This window comes from Bombus vancouverensis, chromosome 5 (genome assembly GCF_051014615.1).
Source record: "Bombus vancouverensis nearcticus chromosome 5, iyBomVanc1_principal, whole genome shotgun sequence".
NCBI lineage: Eukaryota > Metazoa > Arthropoda > Insecta > Hymenoptera > Apidae > Bombus > Bombus vancouverensis.
This window is the reverse complement of record NC_134915.1, coordinates 10,073,325-10,096,103: the sequence shown is the minus strand read 5'-3', so window position 1 is coordinate 10,096,103 and position 22,779 is coordinate 10,073,325. Positions and strand designations below refer to the sequence as shown.

General features: G+C 38.3%; 1 protein-coding gene across 1 annotated transcript in view; it reads left to right on the top strand.

The window, feature by feature from the left end:
- Window positions 1-21,476, top strand: part of LOC117160506 (uncharacterized) — a 39,623-nt gene extending 18,147 nt beyond the window's left edge. The window contains exons 3-19 of the mRNA XM_033341312.2: window positions 401-518; window positions 2,206-2,699; window positions 4,994-5,248; window positions 5,832-6,148; window positions 7,186-7,313; window positions 10,632-10,758; window positions 12,293-12,444; window positions 13,303-13,501; window positions 14,047-14,199; window positions 18,797-19,093; window positions 19,475-19,616; window positions 19,696-19,847; window positions 19,989-20,178; window positions 20,261-20,414; window positions 20,494-20,617; window positions 20,698-20,846; window positions 21,184-21,476. Coding sequence (XP_033197203.2) covers window positions 401-518; window positions 2,206-2,699; window positions 4,994-5,248; window positions 5,832-6,148; window positions 7,186-7,313; window positions 10,632-10,758; window positions 12,293-12,444; window positions 13,303-13,501; window positions 14,047-14,199; window positions 18,797-19,093; window positions 19,475-19,616; window positions 19,696-19,847; window positions 19,989-20,178; window positions 20,261-20,414; window positions 20,494-20,617; window positions 20,698-20,846; window positions 21,184-21,372 — 3,340 coding nt within the window. The 3' untranslated portion in view covers window positions 21,373-21,476. The remainder of the gene's footprint in view (window positions 1-400; window positions 519-2,205; window positions 2,700-4,993; window positions 5,249-5,831; window positions 6,149-7,185; window positions 7,314-10,631; window positions 10,759-12,292; window positions 12,445-13,302; window positions 13,502-14,046; window positions 14,200-18,796; window positions 19,094-19,474; window positions 19,617-19,695; window positions 19,848-19,988; window positions 20,179-20,260; window positions 20,415-20,493; window positions 20,618-20,697; window positions 20,847-21,183) is intronic.
- Window positions 21,477-22,779: the final 1,303 nt, after the last annotated feature.

The following is a 22,779-nucleotide window of genomic DNA, read 5'->3' as shown; positions in this document are numbered from 1 at the left end:
TACCAACTTCTAAACACGTTTCCAACACTTGATGTATCAAGCTCGTACTGTCACATGATTCCGCGGCGTTCGTCCTCGATATTAATCGAGGCATTAATTATCCCGGATCTAGAACCTCTATGACTCCACTTTGAAGGACGGATTTCGAGTGAAGCGTTTCTACAAAGGAAACTATACCGTTAAAAGGGCACGCGCCGAATCGAGCTAATTAGCGAGCCTGATCCATCAAAGACGCGCCAGTAATAAGTAATTGATATCTTTGCGAATTACCGATGCCCTTTGCCTCCTCTTTATCAGGAGGCTTATAACGAGAGACCATAAAGACCATTATTCATTTTTAAAATACGTCGATGGATCTCGTTTGTCCCTCTGGCGATAATATTTTCCTGTGAAATTCCAGACAGAGTAGAATTCACAGCGTCGGGTTACCGGCACGAACATCCCTGCTTCCGGAACCCCCGCCCGCCGGAAGTGGCGCTCCACCGCCGATACCACGCCGCCATTCCGCAACACCTACGGTAAGTAAAGTTTAAATAACTTCTCTGTTTCGATTAATATCCGATTTCAGTTTAATCGACACCCAATTCCCACTTTCTTTGCTCCGACCAAAAGTTAAATCTCCGTGGATACTTGCAAAATGTAAATTCGTTTATTTTTGTGTATACAGCGTATGTTACACAGTTGTGATTAAACTGTATGTTTCCACGTAGACTTTAATTTCATGTTTTCACGAACATAATATAAAGAAATAAAGATCTGTTTCGTGTACTATAAGTTGTAAAAAGTATGGTATTTATAAATATCTTATATATATTTCTATACTAATATGTATCCTGTGCATTTCCGCAGATTGAAAATTACCATAGACGCGCGCGAGTCCGCAGTCCAATTAATACTTCGCTTTGGATATTTTCGTACATTTTATTTCTGTATATTTCTTCGCATTTAAATTTCCAATAAATACACAAACATCCGCAGCCCAATTATCAGCGGTAAATCTCCTGCCACACAGTTACAGTGAGGAAATAGAATACATCGCCGAATAATTTGAACTTTCGACGCTGAATAATTTGAAAGGAAAATTACCGCAGTTCTCGAGCCTTCTTCTTTTTCTATACATCATGCCGGTATTGCAGAGAAACGATGGAATTTTCGTCTAAATCGTACGACTAAAACTGAACAATTAGTGGCACGCCGACACTCAACGAATTAACAAAGGCAAAAAGCGACGGTGTAATCTCTAACCGGCTGGTTTTAAGTGGTCGTAGTAAATCGAGTAGAAACAACGAGGAACGAAACGTTCTCGTCGTGGTACTCGTTCGCACGTTTCTCGAACAGGGTCCACGTAATTAGTGGACAAACGAGGGTTTAGTGGATCAAGCTGAATCACGTCGGTTCTTTTGCACAGACAAGTCTGGACACGAGGACAATCGTCACTCTGACCACACGCACACCATCTACATATATACACCACACACGGATACACGGATATATATAGCCTAGTTGCAAGTATTTTTAACACGACACTTTCCATTGTTCTTTACAATTTTCCTCCTTTTTTACTGGTTGTCCGATATCTCGGGGTTTAACAGCCAAACTTTGTGTGAAGACGACCAAAGATATAAGTCTTTTTAAAAATAGCTGAGGGAACCGGAAGTTTTATGAAAGCCGAATATATATTAATCATTAGGCTGTAAATTTTTACGCATTTATGAGAGAAAAGAATGTACAAGTGTTAACGGAGCACATATAACGTACGAATGCACAGATATATGAAACATCCAAAGTATAGTACTTGTTATATTTAACGATTAAATGAAACTTCTGTTTAGATTTCATTTTGTTTCATCGTGATCGTAAAAATATGAATTTGCATAAAAATCCGTAGTCTAATGATCATTAAGGCAAGCAGTGTTCCAATATCTTTGATACCGCAGTATCATGTCCGATCATATTTTTCAAATTTTCAACGCAATGAAAATTACACGTTCTGCTGTAAAACCAAGATATAAAGTTAATTATAATTAAGAGAAAAGAAAAATTGCGTATAACTTCCGCTTCTCCGGTTTTGCATGCAAGTTGAAAAAGGCGATACGCACAGCTTTCACTCTTCGTTATCTGCATCCTCGAGGGATAGCAGTTCAATCGAGTAGAACAAAGGAAGCACGGAGGGGAACTCTATCGAGGAACTTGTTGATCCCGCAGGTTGCTCCGCCACCGATACCACTGCGGCCGCCAGCGATCCCAAAACGGAGCAAAAACGAGAAACCGATCCCGATACAACTACCGACGAGACAGGAGGGTCAGACGAATCGACGGAAAGCCAGCGATCCAGCTCCACCTTCTACGTCGATTTTATCCTCTTCTTGGACTCACGATACGAACAACGAGAAGTTAATCGATCTGGGTCCGTTGCAGGCTCAGGATCAACCGGACAACCAAGAATATACGTTGAATTTTAGCAGCAAGGAGACGCAAAATAATAATGAGGAGAACGATTTTGTGGCGGACTTCGACAAGGCGAATTTTGAAGAGGATTGCAAGCCGAATGAGAAATCCAGTTTCGAAGAGTTACAGAAGGCGTCGAAAGATTTAGAGAAGAGATTGCACGAGAGAATTGTGAAGAGCGCCGAGTCGAAGTTTAAGGATCAGGCTAGAGAAGGAAGACAGAGACAGGGGGCGAATGTGCAGAATAACAGGTGAGAGAAATTGATGCGATTCGTAGATGAGAATACCAAAGGAGAGGTGGAGGGATTTAAATTTTATATGAATGTATGTGCCTTTTCATATCATAATATAATTAATCAAATATGCAAGAACCGAATTTATTTCCATTTGTGCACTTAATCAGTCAATTATTGATGATAATCGGGAGGATTAGTGGGAAAGAGGTGCGAGAGTATACCAGCTTTTTCAGTAGCGAGATAATTATAGTAAATAATATATGCATAAAATTCAGATTTATCCAAAGAATCTCGTCACAAATTTTCGTTGCAAAAATATTTAATCCGTTTCTTTTTTCTTTTTTTTTTTTTTAATAAGGATTTTTCCCAATTTTCTAAAATTTGTCTTTACTCGCAATTTCCTCAAATTAAAAGTTTCATCATTTTCCCCCCGAACCCCTAAATTATCTCTCAAAATATCATTTCTAACCTCGCATCATCCAGCGACTTTCTTTCCTTTTAACCTACCCACGCGTCAGAGCCGAGCTTCCAATGAAATTCCCCTCGTTCCACGTAACGTTGGTTCGCCCTAAACTATGTCACCGTGTCACCCCGGCGAAATCACGTTAGGAAACTTTGTTGCACGCGTGCAACAACGCGAATTCCAAAATGAAGCTAATATTTCCAAGTAGAAGGAAGAATCTCAGTGTTTCTTCGTGAATGACAGTAAGCAATTACATCGTTGGAAAGCGTTCGCGTACGGTAGAACGTACGTGGAGCTACTATATTTGAGAGACGTTTTACAATGGCTATACAAATTTCTCAATGAAGAAGTCTTTCAACAAAATGTAATACTTGATCCTAACTAATTAGTATTAACCAACAAGTGACTAATTAATTAATTCGTATGTTTGTGCTATAATAACTGCAATAATGTTCAAGTACTTTTTTCAGTCACAGTATGTGGAAGACAGAATTTATAAAATATCTTATTTATTTGTATAATATCTAATTTATAAAATATCTCCAATTGGCCATTTGTCAAATTATCTGTTGTTTGTTTAGGGATTTCATTTTTACTCAATATTTTTTGCTCTTCTCGCTCCTTCCTTGATTTATACATATAGATGACTGTGTTGTAAATACGATCATTTCAACGTCATATTTCAAAAATGATAAAATAATAAAAAATAACGTTTTTAATATCATACCACAAAAAAGTGTTTCTGTTACATTATAATCTAGTCAAACTCGCATTCCTTCCACTGCAATTGGCTAACTTTCTAGCCACGAATGGTACAGACGAGCGTGTTCGAGGCAGAGGAATTAGCGTCGAGACGCTACGGCCGATTACGCTCGCGACAGACTAAACGAAGCGTGAGCTTCGACTCTATCTCTGCGTTCGAGTAGACGTTTCGTTGAAACGATCTGCCGTGGTCGTAAACGGCCCTAATACTCTGCTCGCTCGCCACGTGCGTTTTAGTGCTCCGGAGGATGAGGATAAAAGCATCCTCCGTATTTCGAGGGAACGTCGACCGCTTCTTTACAATTTTAGTACACCTGACGGATAGATATTGCAGTTTGACGACGGAAAATGGTTCATAACAGAAGATTAACTCGTTAACCAAAATTTCCACGATGGTAGAGGTTAAAAAAAGTTAATAAAAGGTAAATCAATTTCTGTTGGGTCGACTTTTGCCCTCGCAAATTTGAATATGATTATAATTTTTTGTATGCAAACGAAAGAGAAGATTCTTAAATAAGAGAATTACTATGTCAAAAAAATTTCAGTGATGATGTAAAAACTAGTTACGATTTCTCTTACAAAGGTTACAATTTACAAGGTACAGCTATTAATCTTTACATACAAATTTCGTACGGAATTAAAAAATTTACGCGAACACAAACAAGTGAAATACAAAGAAGAAACAAGACGGCGACGTCGTTAATTCAGACTTCCTTCCATTCTTAGCACCGGAGTTTAATAGAATTCTACTTCTCGCGAACACCTTTGCCCTCATTTCGTTATTACGAACTTCGGTTTAGAATACCTCGCTCCCTCTCGTACTTGTTACGAAACAAAAAGGGGAGCGATGGTTTGTTAAAGGCCGGCGAGACATCAAAGGGGTGGCGGAGAAAACATACATCACCACTCGTGGTAATTTCACCTCAAGAGAACTCCGCGGGGCACTTTTTTAATAAATCAAACGACGATGGAACTTACGGGGCTAATTTAATCGACCGTAATCCACCCTACATGCCTTTCTCATTCGCCAACTTTTTCACTCCCTTACGATCTCACGATGGTTGCTCGTTCGTTTGTTCGACAGGCTTCAGTCGTCGAAGACGGGGAAGGAAGGTTGCAAGGAAACTGCAGACAGAAAGTCTCGGGAGAAAATTGCTATGTCCCGGAGGGAGGCCCTGCAGGACGACGAGACGAAGTTTGCAGCCCTGGTGAGGTTGCATCGCGAAGCAGAGAAGAGATGCAAGTTCGAAGAGCTTCAAGCCGCCTCCAGAAAGCTTGAGAGACGGCTATACGAGGAGGACGATCACCTCAGAGCGAACAAGGAGAGGTCTATCGGCAGGTAAGTACCTGCAGACTTTGTTTTGGAAAACACCCGAGGTTGTAGAGAATCGAATTCAGAGAATCGTATAACGACGATAAACATGGAGTTACTTCTTAAACTAGATAGATTGTTCTCAATATTTTTATAAGCTTGTAATCAAGGTTCCTAACGAGCAGAAGATATTTTTAAATTTGCCAATAATATTGTTTAAAGTATTAACGTGTGTCGGACGCTTTCGAAATGTTGCAGCGGTATTTAAAAAGATATATAACGTTTCTAATTATTTCTAAAGTTCCAAATAAGTAGAAGGATATTTTAAGATCTTTCGACAATATTACTTAAGAACCTAACTTGAGTCGTAAATCTCTAGGATATTGCAACGGTATTTCAACGGATTTTATAACGTTCCGAATTATTTTCTGGTATCTTTCCCTCTCGACGATTTTACGCTATTTTTCATGTCCCATAAAAGATTCTTACATACATACATTCTACAAAATCTCAGTCTCGTCCATTTGTCGTGTTCCCCCTGTATTTCGAACATTGCGAAAAGAAGACTAAAAGACCTCGTTCAAATACATTTTTCTTTCACCAAAATCAGGTACGAGGAGCAGAAATCCGCGGAAACGGGACCGCGCGGGAAACACGAGCCGGAGATGGATAGGGTCAGGAATATTTTGCAGCACAATTTGAGGAAGGAAAGGAACTGCGAAAAATTGGAAAAGCTACCGAAGGCGACACAGACGAACCTTCCGCCACCCCTGAGCGCGATCTCACAGAGCTCCGTACCAAAGCCTATCAGCGTTCGACAGGACAGCAATGTTTCTTCGGATAGCTTCAGTCAGACTAGCTCGCCTAGTTATACCAGCAAGACTATGGAGGCTCCTCTACTACCCCATAAATACGGAAAAGTACCAGGTAAAAGTGAATTTGACGATTGTTGTGATAAAAGAAATAGATTTAAATTTTATCGTTTGACGTTCACTGTATTTTAATTTATTCGAAATATTTATTAATTCAACCAAAGATCAATTATTTGCTCACCTATATACGTCATATGAAAGAATTCGCATTATCCTCGCTAGTTAAAAAAAATTGCGAAATGCGCAGAATATTGTATAAAATTAAAAAGTGCCATTAATTTCAAAATAGGGAAGAAAATGGATAGTCCTTTATCAGGAACATCAAAATTTTTACTTTCTCTTTTTTAGTTAGCGATCGGCTTCGAATAAAATAAACAAATAGAACTTGGAAGTAGACTTGAATTTTTTATTTTTAGAGATACTGGGCGTCGAAGTTGAATTTGACGCTTCAAGCGAAAGAAATAGGTTGAGATTTCGGAATTTAGCAGACATACTTAACCGAGCTATGACCGATATCTGAGAAATTTCGCAGCGACTACGGTTGGTGATGGATCGAGTCATGTAACCGATGCCAAGCACTACGTGACGCGTCTTAATCGCACGTTTCGCGTCGTTTAATTCCGTTAACGTAACAAATCCACGCGATTTTCCAAACTAACCCCACCTATCTAACACGTTTACTAGAAGCAGTTCCACCGATCGTTTAAACCTATTTTACATCTCTGACAAATCACGTCTTTTCTGTGTGAATTTCTACTGTTCAAACATTTCGTTCCAATATTCCTCCGTATCAGACTCAACGATTTAATTACAACCAAAAGGAGAGAGGGGGAAAAAAAGTGAAATGACTCACTCCTCTTAAAAATCGATCTCAATTAATCATCCTGGTACTCGTGTCATTTCCCCTACCTCCTATTCAATTGCACCGGCTCGTTTGTTACAAAAGCGAGCCGTCGCGAGGCTTCTACGTGACACGAATCCAGCCTTTCGTTTAACAGAAACAGCACGTTATAACGTATCCTCGTCTTTTAACCGCTTCTGTCGCTCAACGATCCTGCTAATGTTAATGAAAATTTCTGACGGGATTTTCAGATAGGGCACTGGTGTCGGAGCCGGACAGTTCGTCCGGACGAACGATCACCAAATCGACCAGCACACCAGCGAGCCTGCAAGCAATCGTCAGAGTTCACGGTGGTAACAACGGCTCCTTGCATCACAAGGTAAGCGGCCCTGGGACGTTTTCAATGCGCAGATACGAAAGCCCGTTACGTAACGGCGAAAACGGCACGATTAATTCTTTCGCGCTCCGTCGTTTATCGATTGCGTTCGTTTCCCACGCTGTTGTTACGTAACGTCGAACGGATGGATAGGGAGAGTGAGGAAGAGGGAGGATGCAAGAGGAAGGAAGAACGATATGGAGAGATATACGCGCGGAATTAAGGGTCAAACGATTTCTGAAGGCTCGTACGCTCGGCCGAGCGCGGATTTGAAGGCCAGCATCGACTCCAAAGCGAGCTTGTTGACACGTTGCAGAAAGCCGGAAACGTTTGAAGTCAATTCGGTTTAATTGGTCACCCGGAAGCTGGCCCTGGTTGCGCGGAGATTGAATTGCCGAAGGATTGAAGATGATGAAAGTTTGTCGTTTACTCCTTCTGTGGCCCTTTTGGTTAAGCTCTATAGTAGAATGAAGTAAATAGATCGTCTGTGTAATCTTGAAATATCATATTTAAACTTCGATCGGGGAACTTGGTATGAATTATTTGACATGGATAACTTGGGTCATGAGTAATTGTAAAACTTCTGCCTGCATTTCAGTTACATTACTTTAATTTTAATTCACGTTGCATACTTTATACGATAAATACTATAGATGTAGCGTCCATCGATCCTCGTGGGAATGGAAAGACATAGTACAAATTAACATGAAATATTGTGGAATTAAGCAAGTTAAATTAGATTGTTGTGTGCTGCTCGTATCGTTCGTTGACATTAATTGAGGGTCAAAACTGGTTTCGATATTGTTAGTGATATTTTATGAGCCATAAGTTACAAATTGCCGCGTCTAATAATCCCTCTTGCATAAATGTAGTAAAAAGTGAAATTGGATAAGTTCTTTACCAACGTCGAAAAGTAATAAAACAGTCGAAATTCTACGAGTGTTGCCAAGTTTCAAACTCAGCTGAATATTTGACTTATAAAAAATATTGTCTGATAAGCTATTATACAGCAGGTTTAGATATTTTGTAATTTTATTGAAAATCATTCTCGAAACACAAGATTAAAACGTGATTAAAACACAGAATGAAATGGAGGTCACACGTAATCGCCTCGATATGGGAATTTCAATGTGTTTTCGCGAACGATATCGGCGGTGATCGCGGCGGGTTAACGCGATGGCCGGAATAAATGAACGCAGGATCGTGCGTTTCCATGGGGATCGATAACTCGCGTCATTTGTTCCTTTTGTTCAGAATCGGAGGAACGGCCGCGTGTTCTTTCCGAGTTATGTGCTCGATAGCGGTGGGAAATGTCGGGAGCCAGTATCGAACCCAGGCTGATATCACTTTACATCGAACACCGGCGGCCGTTATTAACGCCGAAAATAGCAGTAAGCCCAGATAATATTTGCGAAAATTTCCAGGACAGGTGCGAGTCGATGCAACGTTTATGAAACCGACAGTCTACCATTTTAATTGCTTCGTTTGTTGGTTTGTCGTTTCGCGTTCTCCTCTTCGTCGATTAGCTTTATTGAAAATAAATGACTTCGTGGAATTTTCCGTACCGTTAATGAGATGTTCCGATGAAAGGTAAAAACGCGATGTTTATTATGTCATCGTGACGTTGACACAAATCGTTATTGACGTCTGTAGCATTGATCGATAGTTCGACAAAATTAATAAACGAAATTAACTGACTTCAGTGTTGCAGATTCGGTTTAAATATAACCGAGAAGTGATTCTAAACTTTTTCACAATTATGTACTTTAAATATATAAATATACAGAAAGAGAGGGTTTAGGTATCCGATAAATATGACTTTACATAATAATCGAAACTAGAAATCGTCTCACTATGTGTCTAAGAAATGCGTCTAAGTAGAATGTGTCTGACTAGAGCGCGCCTGACTAGGACACGACTGAGTGGTGACGACTGAATTTACTTAAACACTTTATTTTTACGATAGCGTTTACTGTTTTACGTAACGTGTACTGTTTTACGCATTATAGAAGGATATAAAGAATGGAATTAATGCATTTTAATCACGAATGAGTTTCCCATAGTGAATCACATAGTGGAACTCGATATTACAAAACTCCAATGCCATTTATTCCGCGTATATCAAAGGACATTAAAAAGTAACAACGCAAAAACGTTTACTGCACTAAAATTAAGACCAACGAAGCTCTTTGTACGACCGTTAAAATTAATTCTGCCGAACATCCTCCAGCTCCTCCCACCTATAAAACCAACCATTTTTTACATCACAACCACTTCAAATAAAAAATCACGACTGTGAAAAAGTTTCTAATGTAATTACCGGCGAGTGAAGGATGGCAAGGTCGCTTTTTCGTGCGTCGAAATGGAAATTTCGTGGAAACGGAGGTCGAACGAAGTTAAAAAGCGACGAGGAATTCGGCGAGTCGGGTTTGTCAGCGAACGTAATTTGTCGTTCGCCGGTGCGATAGGACTGTGAGGAAATAATAATCGATATTTGGTGCCAGAGGGTCGACTAGTGCGTACCAACATGTAGTCAGCGTGCGTTGACTCCTCAAACACGGATCTGTTGCGAGCATGGTACGCTCGGCCGACATCGCTAGCTAATATTTCCCTCTATTCGTGCACCCGATATACTTCCAGGGAATTATGTAAGCGACGACGAGTCAGCCTTTCCCTTGTCGTTCTAGCTCACCACATCGAGATCATTCTCTTTCTGCATGACTATCTAGATATTCGTTTTTGTATGAAAACTGGGATACGTGGATCGTAGATGAAAATTGAATATGTGGATTATGGAAGATTATTTGATTGAAATGATCGATAGTATTGAATGGGGGAGCTTAGGCTAATGATTTGAAAAGAATGAGATTGATTTGATAATTTATAAAGCCTTCTCTAGACTATTCATAATTTCTATCCTTTTGTGAACAATTTCTTATATCGTGGAAACTGGTGATCTCGCAGTTTTGGCCACTTTCGTATCGATGTAAGTTGTCAAAATAAAAGTTAGTAAGAAATTTCATATAAAACAAGTTTAATATGAAATTATGTTTCGTGCTAAAGCTTGCTTATAAAAAGATATATAAAAAGTTGTCCACAAATTGGGTAAAGAAATTAGTTTTCAAAGTTGTGGTTAAGTTTAAGAGAAGTTTACTACCGTTGTTTTAATTATCATCGTTAATATCATGGTGCCTTTCATGACCATTATATTGATAAAAATTAATCTAAGAAATTAAAGCTCTATTACTTCTACCTAAATAAGTTTGAAAAATCCAAAACCATTAACGCCAACTACAATAGCTTCCCTCAAATCGTTTTCAGATAATCAGTGACATGACTAGCAGACATTATGTGACTAACGGCAGCCTGCGCTTCAGATTCGTGCAGGTATTTTTCAATGCTGTCGCGTTGTTGATCATCGCCGGAGGTCTGACCATTTACTTCAAGTGTAAGTAGACACCATTTTTATCATACTTAAAACGTATCGTGTATCCATTTGTCAACGGCACGACGTACATGTACGCGAGTGTAATCGCAATGAATTGCCGATGAAACGTGGAACGTTGTTGCACGATCGTCGGTGACAAACGTAAATGTTGGTGACGTTAGGTGGTATAATGCACGAGCACGTAGCACGAGGAGCTTTGTGGTAGCGAAAGATCAATAGAGCTCCCAGTTCCCGCGTGCTACTTGCTTTCAAACATCAACACCGGCTTCGCGTGCAACTTTCTTCAATGCACCCGTTGTTTTCTATCGGTTTTTTCCCCAGTCATCGTTATTCTTTTGTTTAATTTTAATTAGTCGTAGTGTTTAATTTACATGGTAACATGGAGAGGAGACGAAGATATAATAAAAACTGTGAACTGGAATCGTGTTAATTTCGGGAAATATCAGTTTGCGTAAGAAGTTTGAGTTTATTCCACGAGAATGTTGATGGAAGAAAATTGCACGTTTCGCTCGAGTACCCGAAAGAGTGGCTCGTAATGTGTCGCGCGTGGTGGTGCACAATGACAAAAGGCACTCGAGCGTATGAAAACCGTGTCGTACAATACTTTTCTTGTAGCATCCATTAGACGTGCGTTAATCAAAGGGGACGTGGTGAAATATCGCCAAACAGGATATGAAAGGTCGGATCTTAAAACTAAGACTTTCCGAAGTTCAAAGTTGCTCGATTTTTGGGCTGTTTCGCTTGCTACGAATTAATTTAATGATTCACACAAAAATCCTAAAATTAATAATTATAATAATTACAATAAAATTAAAAATCATAAAGTAGGTTTCTAAAATGAATTAATAATGCGTCGACAATTACTTCATGGATATTACTGTCATTCTCACTTTCCACTAAATTTCTACCGACGATTTTCTGACTTGTTGAAGCCGTATTTAATTGCAAGACGATTGCTAAAATTAGACTGTATAATGCAAAATATACGAAAATCAGTCATCATTGAGGGACGTTGTGAAATACGATAGGTATATGCAGGACCGCAATAGAAATAATCGACGCGGCGTATCAAGCATCCGTATGAAACCCGACGCGGTCCATAAATTGCACGGACTTGGGTCAGTCGGAACGAAACGAGAGTACGTACTTGTACAGTGCACAGACGTCCTCAATAAATTAATATTGATTCGTTTACGACCAAAATATGAAACAATGATTGAGAGTTACATAAAGATAAAATTACTACGAAAAATAAATTACGTGATTTAGATATTGTCAAGAAGCTGACTGCGATAAAAAGATTTTCATAATTTAAAAACAGAATGTAATTTAATTCAATTTCTTCAAACTTCGTATAATTGTGATAATAATAATAATACTTGTAAAAAAATCAATCAAATAATTCAATATATTAAATTGACTGAAAAAAGGTATTAAAAATGAAATGTTGCATTAACACAACCTCGATCCTTAGTGTATCAACTTAAAAGTACAAAACAACCAATTTATTTGATAAAAACTATTTGGTTTACAGCGTATCCAGAGACGCTTATACGAGTAGAGAACAAAACGATCTACACGAACATGGTCACGTTCACGGAACGAGTTCCAGCGGTGACCGAGGAAAGGAATCCGGCACCAGGAGTGTGTCTGCCCGTAATCGTGACCTTCTGCAGGTACCATAAGGTAAGCCTCCCACGTTCAACCATTGTCCACGTGCCGTGCGTGATTTTCTTGGAAATAATTTCCAATAAGCTCGCATGGAATCCGCCCACGAGATTCTCCGGAGTCGTCGAATCGAATTAAAACAATGCATGTCACGCGTGTCGTCCGATCGCTGTATTTTTATCTATACTCAGCTATGCAGAAGACGCTCAAGGTATCGTGGACTGCTCCTCCGCGTTCATAGTATTTCTCTTTCGTTTGTTTCACACTTTGCAAATATTTGAAATTAATCTTTCTTTAGCGCGGAGTTGAAACTAATCTTTCTTTCGTTCGAATCGCGATTCAGAGAACAGAGTTTTAAATGTTTGGCTATTTGAAACGATAATATTAAGGAAAAAGAAGTTCTCAAATTATTTACAGAAATTGCAAGATTTTTTTATTGTATCAGACAATTACTGTTCCGTAATAGAATTTTATTTGCCGGTAAGAATAAAAGTTGTAATTAATTCTTACATCGATTTGGACACTAGAAATCAATAAATGTGATTATTTGATATCGGTACGGTGATAACACGATAATAACGTAGAGCGTAGTGGTATACGATTAAAGTAAAATTAAATAATAGAACTTCCATTGATATAATTTCAAATTGTAAGCCGCGCGAAGTTATAGAGGGCTAAGTAATTTAACTGAAAACATTTCAACTCGTGTGTGTAAATTTCGACGAAAAGTCCTCGAGAGAAAGAGAGAAATAGGATAATGATAATTTTGCTCGCAAGTTACGACGCGCGAAGGTAAGTGGTACGTCGGGACGTTCTAATTAAAATGGAGTGAGCCAGACGCATTTACGTGTGCCGTTTCGTTGTTGATTCCCTCAGATCCCGTATAATTTCACCATCTTCCCGAATTACATGGGCAATTTCGGGCAACGCGACGCCCAGCACGAGCTAGAGCTTTATGGTGCCGTGATCGACGTCAAATGCTACGAATTGGCCGCTCTCTTTCTATGCAGCGTTTTTGTGCCGAAATGCGGATCTCGGGGCCACGTGGTGCGACCCTGCCGTAGCCTCTGCTTTCGTAAGTTATCCGTTCATTCTCTTTCTTCAAGATAAATCACGTCAGACCAGATTTAATATCGATTTAGGTCGTTAATTACTTGAGAGACTTTGTTTGATCAGCGATGGCTATATTATATTTGGATGACTACGCTTCTTTCACCAATTATTTGATTTTCATGATGTTTGTTCTATATCTATGTTCGTTAATAGTTGCACACTATCTATCATATAACAATAATATGTTGACAAATAATTTTAATAAAGCGCCTAAGTTTGTACTGTACAATTTTGCATGCGAGTCGCTCATTGTCATGCTAATTAATTCCATGAATTAATATTACGTTGAGGCAACCGATGCTGTAAACGTAATCTTTTTTAATTGAATTAAAAATTTGTGATTATTTATGCTGCCTCCGTACGATCAATAAATTTATGGAAATAGGTTATTTGTTTCATAAAGTGTTGAATACTAATCGCATCCCTGGGTAATGAAATGCAGTTTCCGTAAGTTTCAGTAAACATAGTTTATTATAAATTTCTTGAGGAATTTGGCTTTCTCTTTAGATACCAAGAGACGGTGTGGGTTTTTCCTGGAAGTGTTCGGCCTGACTTTGCCGGAGTATCTGGAATGCGATCTGTTCCCTGAGAATTCCAATCCGGACGAGTGCGTGGGACATCAAGAAGTGCTGGAGGCAGCTCGAAGAGCTGAAAGACCTGGTAAGTCGTATCACGACACTCTTCACCCTCATTTTCTTCGATTGCGCTAACAAAGATCGTACGATCTTCGAAACCTACTTATTTCCGTATACTCTGAACTTCCTAAGGCTCCGAGTCGAAGTCAATTCTCGAAGGAAGAAGCACGCTCTTCGAAATCCATTTATTTTTCTATACCATTTCCTCGGATCTCCTGCACTTTTCATCCAATTACTATTTACACACATTGCAAATCTATCAAAATCTATTTATTTCTTCTATAGTCGGTTCCTTATCTTCTGAGCTTTCTAAAGCTGTGATTCAAAGGCAATTCTCGAGGAAAGAAGCCAATCGCGATTTGCGCACCTTGCAATATCCTTCGTTGATACAAAAGTTCGATAACCGGATAAAAGTGCGAAAGAGGCAAGTCGATTCGAACCAAGTTCTTTGTCCGTCGGCCATGGGCGTTTCGTCATTTTCGGTAGCCATTTATTCGGTTCCTCTGGCACGGATAAGCCTAGAGGATAAAGTCCGAGCATTTGATAAAGAGATGGATAATCGTGGGATTAAAATAATCTCACCGAGACAGCCGGAGGACGACTAGAATATAGACGACCCACGTTAAAACGCTGGAAAGACGCGGCCGTCTCCATCCACGCGCTTCTTAAAACTCTCAATCTCGTTAGAATTAAGAAAACGAGTTCGCAAACCGCAAACTTTTCACAAACTAATATGTTTGAACGTTTCTTAAGACGATGCTTTTATTCTTTATTCATTCATTCGTGTAGTAAGACGATAATCTTGAAATAAATACTTAATGGTGCTTTTTATATGGGGAAGTTGATGTTATTATTTTGTTGAAAATTTGATTCAGAGTGAATTGTACGTATTTTATTCGCTTAAAATATTTTCTTCCTTCGAAAGAGATATTTTTAAATAACATCTTACGTTAAATATTCTATAAAAGGCGTAACCTAAATAACATAGCAATCCATCATTTTTCTATTCGATGTAACGAAGCGTTTAAGAAATCAGTTTTACGTGAAGAAAAATCTGATCGCACATAGATCAAATGAATTTTCCTTCACCAAAGGAAGAAGAAATGTCTATCAAGTTACAAAACCATGGTTTTAAACAATGATAATAAATCGGTCGCTGCGAACAACGCTCTGCAAATCACAAAACTACTTTCGAATCTCATCAACCAACGCTTCGTAGTTGCCGGAACAATGAGAGACCGGAAATATTTACGCGACTTCGTTGTTCGTCTTTTGTTTAAGCAATTCCTTGGCATCGAGATGAAACCGGACTAATTGCCGACTAACCTGCTGAACCTATGTTCATTGTTCGCGCGTTCATCCACGTGTACGGCTCTTTTGTTTGCCGCGAAATGGTCTCCATTGTTGACCATTCGTCGTGTTCCCGGAAAGCCGCGTTTATCCACCAATCGTCCCGAAGCAATTCGGTTTTCTTAATCGTCCCTGTGGTTCCGTTTAATTACATCCTCGGTGATTCTTAGCTTCGTCCGATCGAGTAAATACAGAGTATGTCGACCATCTTTGGCTTGCTAGACGGATCCAAGTGAAATTACGCATCACTAGTCAGGCGTAATTCGATTCGAACATCGTTGTGTTTATCGCGTCGCACCGACCGAACTTGGACAAAGGACTCGGAAAATCGACTTACTTGTGATTTTATCGAATAGGTTCCTTCGTGGAAAATGTGAAGGAAATGTAGGTTCTTAGAATGTTTGTGGATACGAGATTAAAGAGTGATGGTATTTAATTACGGAAAATTTGCAGCTAAATTGATGTAAAATAAAATTGATTTAATATCGTCATAGAAGAAGTGCATTAGAAGACAAAGCTATATGCTAATACTTTTTATAGCCGAGGTATTATATGTTCAGTTTCTCGTGAAATCGGACATTTCACGTGCTACAACCTAATATTGAATATAAAATACATAAAAATGTAGGACCTCTGGCTCCAACTTATCGCTTTTCTTCCTTGATAAATTTCACTCTTTATAAAACGGAAACGTATAACAATCCCCTTTTCACAGTCAACAGAATTCCCCTCGAAAAGGTTCCAACAAACGAGAGAACGACTTCCTACCGCGGCTGCCTCTCCGTTCAGTAGTAGAAGTTGATTTTGGTCGGACGTTCCGGCCGACAATCGGCAGGTTAAACGATCGCTGGTCCAAGGTACACGTTGCAATCGGTGAATGGAGCCAGGGCCGAGGGAAAGTGCCGGAAAGTTTCGTTATCGATCGAAGCCGACAGAGTGCAATCGAGGATCGATTCACTCGCTGTCTGATAAACTGATTCATTTGCGTTCGCGGTTAATTGAAATTAAATTGCGCCCTGATTACAGGGTCACCCCATTCGATTCCTTCTGTCGCGATTTCTAACGCGTTTGCTTTTCTTTCCCTTTTTCCACGTCCAACAACTTTCCTCCTTTATATCCTCGCTATTTATACGCCGACTGGAAATATCGAGGAAATTTAGAATCCCTTTTGGAACGTCGCCCTTCAACGCGAATTTACGGCCACGTTCGAAAACTCGTCGACCGACGCGCTTTTTTCAGTCACTTTTTCCCCTTTCAACGAGCCCCCGGTTTAGTTAGCATATATCAGAATACATAAATTATATTTGACGGGCTATTCTTAGGGATTTGTAAAGAATTTCGTACGATCAGAATTAGTAATACGAAGTACTTTTAAATGGAATTTGAAATATTTGATCTGGCAGTTTAACTCTTGAGTGTTAACAGGCGTATTATGAATATATTATCTGCGTTATAGGTATTTGAATTTTCATTGAAGATATTTAAATTTTCATTAATCCTCGGTCGATGAAAACTTGCTCTTCTTTAATATGTCAAATAAATATCTTTCTTGAAACATGCACTGAAAAGCTATTTTTTAGAGTATCATAGCTTAGAGTATCACATCTTGAAAGCACCATCTCAATTTTAAGCGAGAAATGTAACAACATAAAAAAGTTACAGCATTGTCTCATAAAGATGTTCGTTTCCGAAACTTACAGATGAAAAAAAATTTTTTTTTTTAATGACATCATTTTGTTTGTTAACCTCTTTTTTTATCGAAACATACTGTATGAGGTTTAATGTATATTCCCACATTTTTCGATCCGATGTTACTGCAATTTTTTGAACAACTATTTGCAAATTGAACAGGATCTGGCTGACTCAATGTGACAACCGAAATTCGTGAAACAAATGTAACAACCGATGATTAAAGTCGTATATCATTATGGTATTTGAATTTGGTATATTAAATAGGTATTTGAATAGTCGTTAAAATCGTATCTCACTACGGCTAATGAAATTTTTTAATACTTTATATAACACGTAAAATCGTCTAAGGTAAATGTTTGAATACTTTCGTAAGCCACTGTATTACATCGTAGTTTTATGCGTAAAACAAATATGAATTTTACAGAAATGGTACACGATTCATTATTTATAATATAAATTTCCGAGAAGTCACGTATATTGATGTTCGATTGATATCAGGATGCATCAGCTCGCGTTACGATTTCGCGTGGCATGCGTGTCCCGCTGCTAATGGAAACTTAATTGCAAAATCTATATTAAACGATCGCGCTATGGGCGATTTTCGACGCTGGCCTGCTTTATGGAGTTCGCTTCGAGAGACTATGTACATGTATCTTAAACGAGCGTCACGATATACTTGCGGTGAATAAACATTTATCAAAGAGCCGTGAACGCGACATCTTCGTCGTTTTGCAACGAGGAAACCGATGTTTAAATACGCTGGAAAGATTCATGGCTGCTAGAACCAGAACATGAACAAATTTAACTCGCTAAATAGACCTTTGATATTATATTTGCCTTGGTACGAGTATATTCTCATGGTGTATTTTAAGTTGCTCCTAATTTTAATTACTACGAGAATTACGATAATTGAAGTTTCTTACAAAGAAGCTGACAAATTAAAAGAAATGATTTTATATTTAAGCAAATTGATAAAAATCCTTTTAAGGATTGAATATCCTTACGCTCTAATTTAATCGGAATTTTGTTTGTTTATAAGGATACAGATTATAACTGGTATAACTACAATCTCTAATTTTAATTTCAGAACTAAGAAGATTAATTTCATAATTACTTTAATAAAATGTACATACCTAATCGTCAAATTTCTAAATTACGTGACATTATAGAAGCTTAAATGTTCGCTCGAAAGGGAAGATTTGTACCTAGAAATCTCATCGACGATTAACGTTATCGATCCTGCATTAATTATCTCAATACAAAGACATAAAAAAAATGGATAACTATACCGTCCCGTAATACCTCAGTTTCACAATGAGCAAATCCCCAACCAGAAGACAATCACAGCCATTTATCATGCATTCTCTGATCCTCTATTCTTTCAATTTTTTTACATTTTCACGTTTCATCTGTTCCTCTTCCATTACGAGACCATCGAAAACTCTGAACAGGGGAAAACGTAAAAAACAAGATGAAAAAAATTGGAAATAAAATACAGAAACGAAGGAGAAACGCGAGTGTACGTAGTATATAGAAAAGAACTGTACTGTTAGCCATTTCTTGATGCACGCGTTGCACAGTATGCACCAGTGGGTTCCAATGCGATGGGACCAGATGCATTCCGGTTGACTGGCGATGCGACGGCTACTTGGATTGTGCGGATCACAGCGACGAGACTGAATGCGGCGAGTGTGCAGCCTCCTCTTCCTCTTCATCCTCCTCCGTTAACAGCACAAAGATCATGAAGAAACCCATCCTGGCGATGAACACTATGTCCAAGTCTGCTTTGCATTGCGGGGAAAGAAGGTGCATGTCGGCTAACCACATCTGCAACGGGGAGATGGATTGTCCTTGGGGTCAGGATGAGCGATATTGCCGTAAGTGAAGCATTTTTGTTGTAGATGAGGGTAGTTGTTTTATTTGGAGTACAATATTTGTTAGATAATAGTTAAGGGTTAATAGATAAGAGGAAAATAGAAGCTGAGAGATAGCGTTAAATTATTTGGAAATGAATTTAGTAAAATTATATATTAGACAAATAAAAATAAATTATATGTTACACTTATCCTATAATGTAATGATTAAACTGCGTAATTTTTTACTTTTACTTTTAATTTAAATTAAATTAAATTAAATTAAATTACTGTTAAATTAAAATTTTAAACTGCGTAATTGTGCGTAATTTTATAAACGCAGAAATTTTGTTCGCCTACTGAATATCATTACGAAGACTATACTTTTTTTTAATATTTTGCCAGTGAGACTGAGTCAAAGAAATGGTGACGTAGGTGAAGGAAGGCTGGAGGTGTACCACGCAGAAATGGGCAAGTTCATGCCAGCCTGTATCCCTTACTGGGATTCGAATTCCGCTAAAACCATCTGCTCCATGCTCGGATACACGTAAGAACATTCGCAATAAAATATCCATTATATTATCTTGTCAGACGAAAGACAAATATCTGTCATGAAATCGTTTTAGGGCGCCGCTTTCATCCAGGTTGATGGCGCAAGGTATGAATCTTACTCAAAGAGAATCTAAGACACACCGGACGAACCTTCTAAAAGAATTTCAAGAATGTATCACGGATCAAGAAGCCTATCCAACTGCTGAGTTAACTTGTTCAGAATATGGTACGCTATTTTCAACTATTAATGAGTAGTAGACTATGGTCTTTTATATAATTTTTAATATGCAAAAAAATTGGAATAAAAATCTGAGACTTGTTAACGAGCTATACGTTTCATTATTGCAAATTTATAAATTTTATACAGCTTGTGGACGGAGAAACACGGTTTATGGGCACGTGAAAGCGAAAACGAGAATCGTAGGTGGTGTAGAATCAGCTCCTGGCGATTGGCCGTTTCTAGCAGCTCTTCTTGGAGGTCCTGAACAGATCTTCTACTGCGCTGGAGTTCTAATCGCAGATCAGTGGGTTCTCACTGCGTCTCATTGCGTGGGAAAGTTAGTCACCATATATCTTTCTCGATTTTTCTAAGAAACTTGAACTTACCATAGAGAAAATAATGAAACGTTATTTTACCAGTTACACTGATATAACTGGGTGGACGATACAACTGGGGATTACTAGAAGACATTCGCACACTTACCTTGGTCAGAAGCTGAAAGTGAAAAGAGTCGTTCCTCATCCAGATTACAATGTAGGTGTCGCTCAGGACAACGACGTGGCTCTTTTTCAGGTATACAGTAACTAATACGACTTTAATTTATATCTTTGAAATAATTATTTAAGGAAAATTTGTTTGCAATTATTTTTAGTTGGAAAAACGAGTCCAGTTTCACGAACATCTAAGACCAGTCTGTCTGCCAACAGCTGATACCCATCTAATACCTGGAACACTGTGCACTGTGATTGGCTGGGGAAAGAAAAACGATACCGACTGTATGTAATACGTCTTAACAGTATAAAGTGACGACTGTTAAAATTATACGAGAATTTTTACGAGATCAATTTGTATGTAGCTTCTGAATACGAGCTAGCTGTGAACGAAGTTCAAGTTCCAGTCTTAAACAGAGAAGTGTGTAATCTGTGGATCACGTACAAGGAATTGAACGTCACCGATGGAATGATATGTGCTGGATATCCGGATGGAGGGAAAGACGCGTGCCAGGTAAATTTGGAAATTCTATAATTTCTCCAAATAAAAATTTCGACTTCGATCTTTAACACTAGAAATATCACAGCTATGATTGTTTATAGAAGCAGTCAGATTTTACAACAGTGCTCTTGTGGAAATTTAAATGATTTTATTTCGTAAAATACATAGATAAAATTTTATCTTTTTCCTTGATTTATACGCACATCATTTCATATACATTTCATTTCGATTTCTTTGGTAAAAATTTTATAGAAAAACTTCGTTTGATTTCTTCGGTGGAAATCTTAATTGTTGATAGCCCTAGCGTTCAAGTCAGAGTTTTAAGTAAATTTTCCCTTTTAATTAATAGGGCGATTCCGGAGGTCCTCTGCTGTGCCAAGACGAGCAAGACAAAGAGAAATGGTTCGTAGGTGGAATAGTTAGTTGGGGTATAATGTGTGCTCACCCGAAACTACCAGGGGTGTACGCTTATGTGCCAAAGTACGTGCCCTGGATTCGCAGTGAGATGGCCAAGTACTCTGACATAGGTATGGGCTAATTAAAGAATAAAGATCGCGATGACGATGACTCGCGTTAATAGGAGTCATTCACCGAAGAAGTATTCAGGTATTTAGTTAAGACAATAATTTGAATGACAATAAGTCTGGCCAAGAAACTAAAGAACTTTGTTAGGTGTCATGAAAAAGTATTTTGAAGGTATTAGTAATTATACACTTAGGTAGACGCGATTATTCCAGCCGTTTGTGTTGATATGTTAGCTTATAAAGATTCCAGTTTATTACCAGGACAAAATGTAAACATATTGATACAAATTCCCTTTTGAATAGCACATTTTGAAACATTGTACATTGATGAATCTTTCGAGAATATCTTTCTCTATAAAGACGATGCAATCTTAATTACGACAGACGCCTCGAGTTCAAAGTCTTCGTATTCCGTTTAGCTATGAAACTTTCTCCTTTCAACAAGTATTTTTACCGTGAACTCCTAATTCTAATAATCCATGTACGATTATTTAAACGAAGTTCAGAGTCAAAGTAGGAAGTTGGTTGACGTAGATTAAGCAACGGTTTCGTATCTTTCCGATTTCCTACGACAATAGCTTTAAGCAATCAATTTAGACTTTTGCATTCTATTTCCATTTCTATGCAGAGGGTACTTTGAAACTTCAGAATAGACAAACGTCGACAAATTTCGATTCTACGTTGAACAATTTCTAAAAGCTTCTTTTACACTTTAACGATAAGAAATTTAGGTAAGAATGCAAAAGCAAAGGTGAAATAAGCGGAAACATATTAAGGAGAAAGAAAGCTTCAGACAACGAGCTCTCGTCGCCATTTTCTAGAAAGTCAACGCCCGCTTCTACTTTGAAAAAAGAAAAATCAAAATCAAAGTAAGTTAAGCAAAACTGTGCGCAAATTTCCCGTCGAAGTTAGAGGCGGTCAAAATTCTGCATCAGATGCGACAAAATAATTACAGGAAAAAAAAAGAGATAAGAAAGAAAATTTTCTATCACCGTCGGTTTTTCGAGGAACCGCGTACGTGCCACCAAGTGGTCGATAATTCAATGGGTGTGCGTTTTACTAAAGAACGTCTCTGTTCAATGGCAAATTTCGAAACTATGGCAATTAAAAATGATCATAAAATGAATAAACGGATCGTGATTTCTATACAAAAGATGCAAGATGAATTAAGACACGGTCGCTTCTGCTTTTAAAAAACTGTTAGGGATACTTTTGTACGAGTTTTACAAACGCACACCCAACGTAGGTAAAATACTATGCACACACTGCATGAGATGCATCAGTGCATTCGTAATAAACGTTTCGTTTAACTATAAAAATCTACTTTAGAGTATTATCGATATGGTTAATCTAAGGTGTATGTTTGTTAACGTAGATGTAAATTATAATATGTATACGTGTTTAGCGTTGCGTGTATTAAT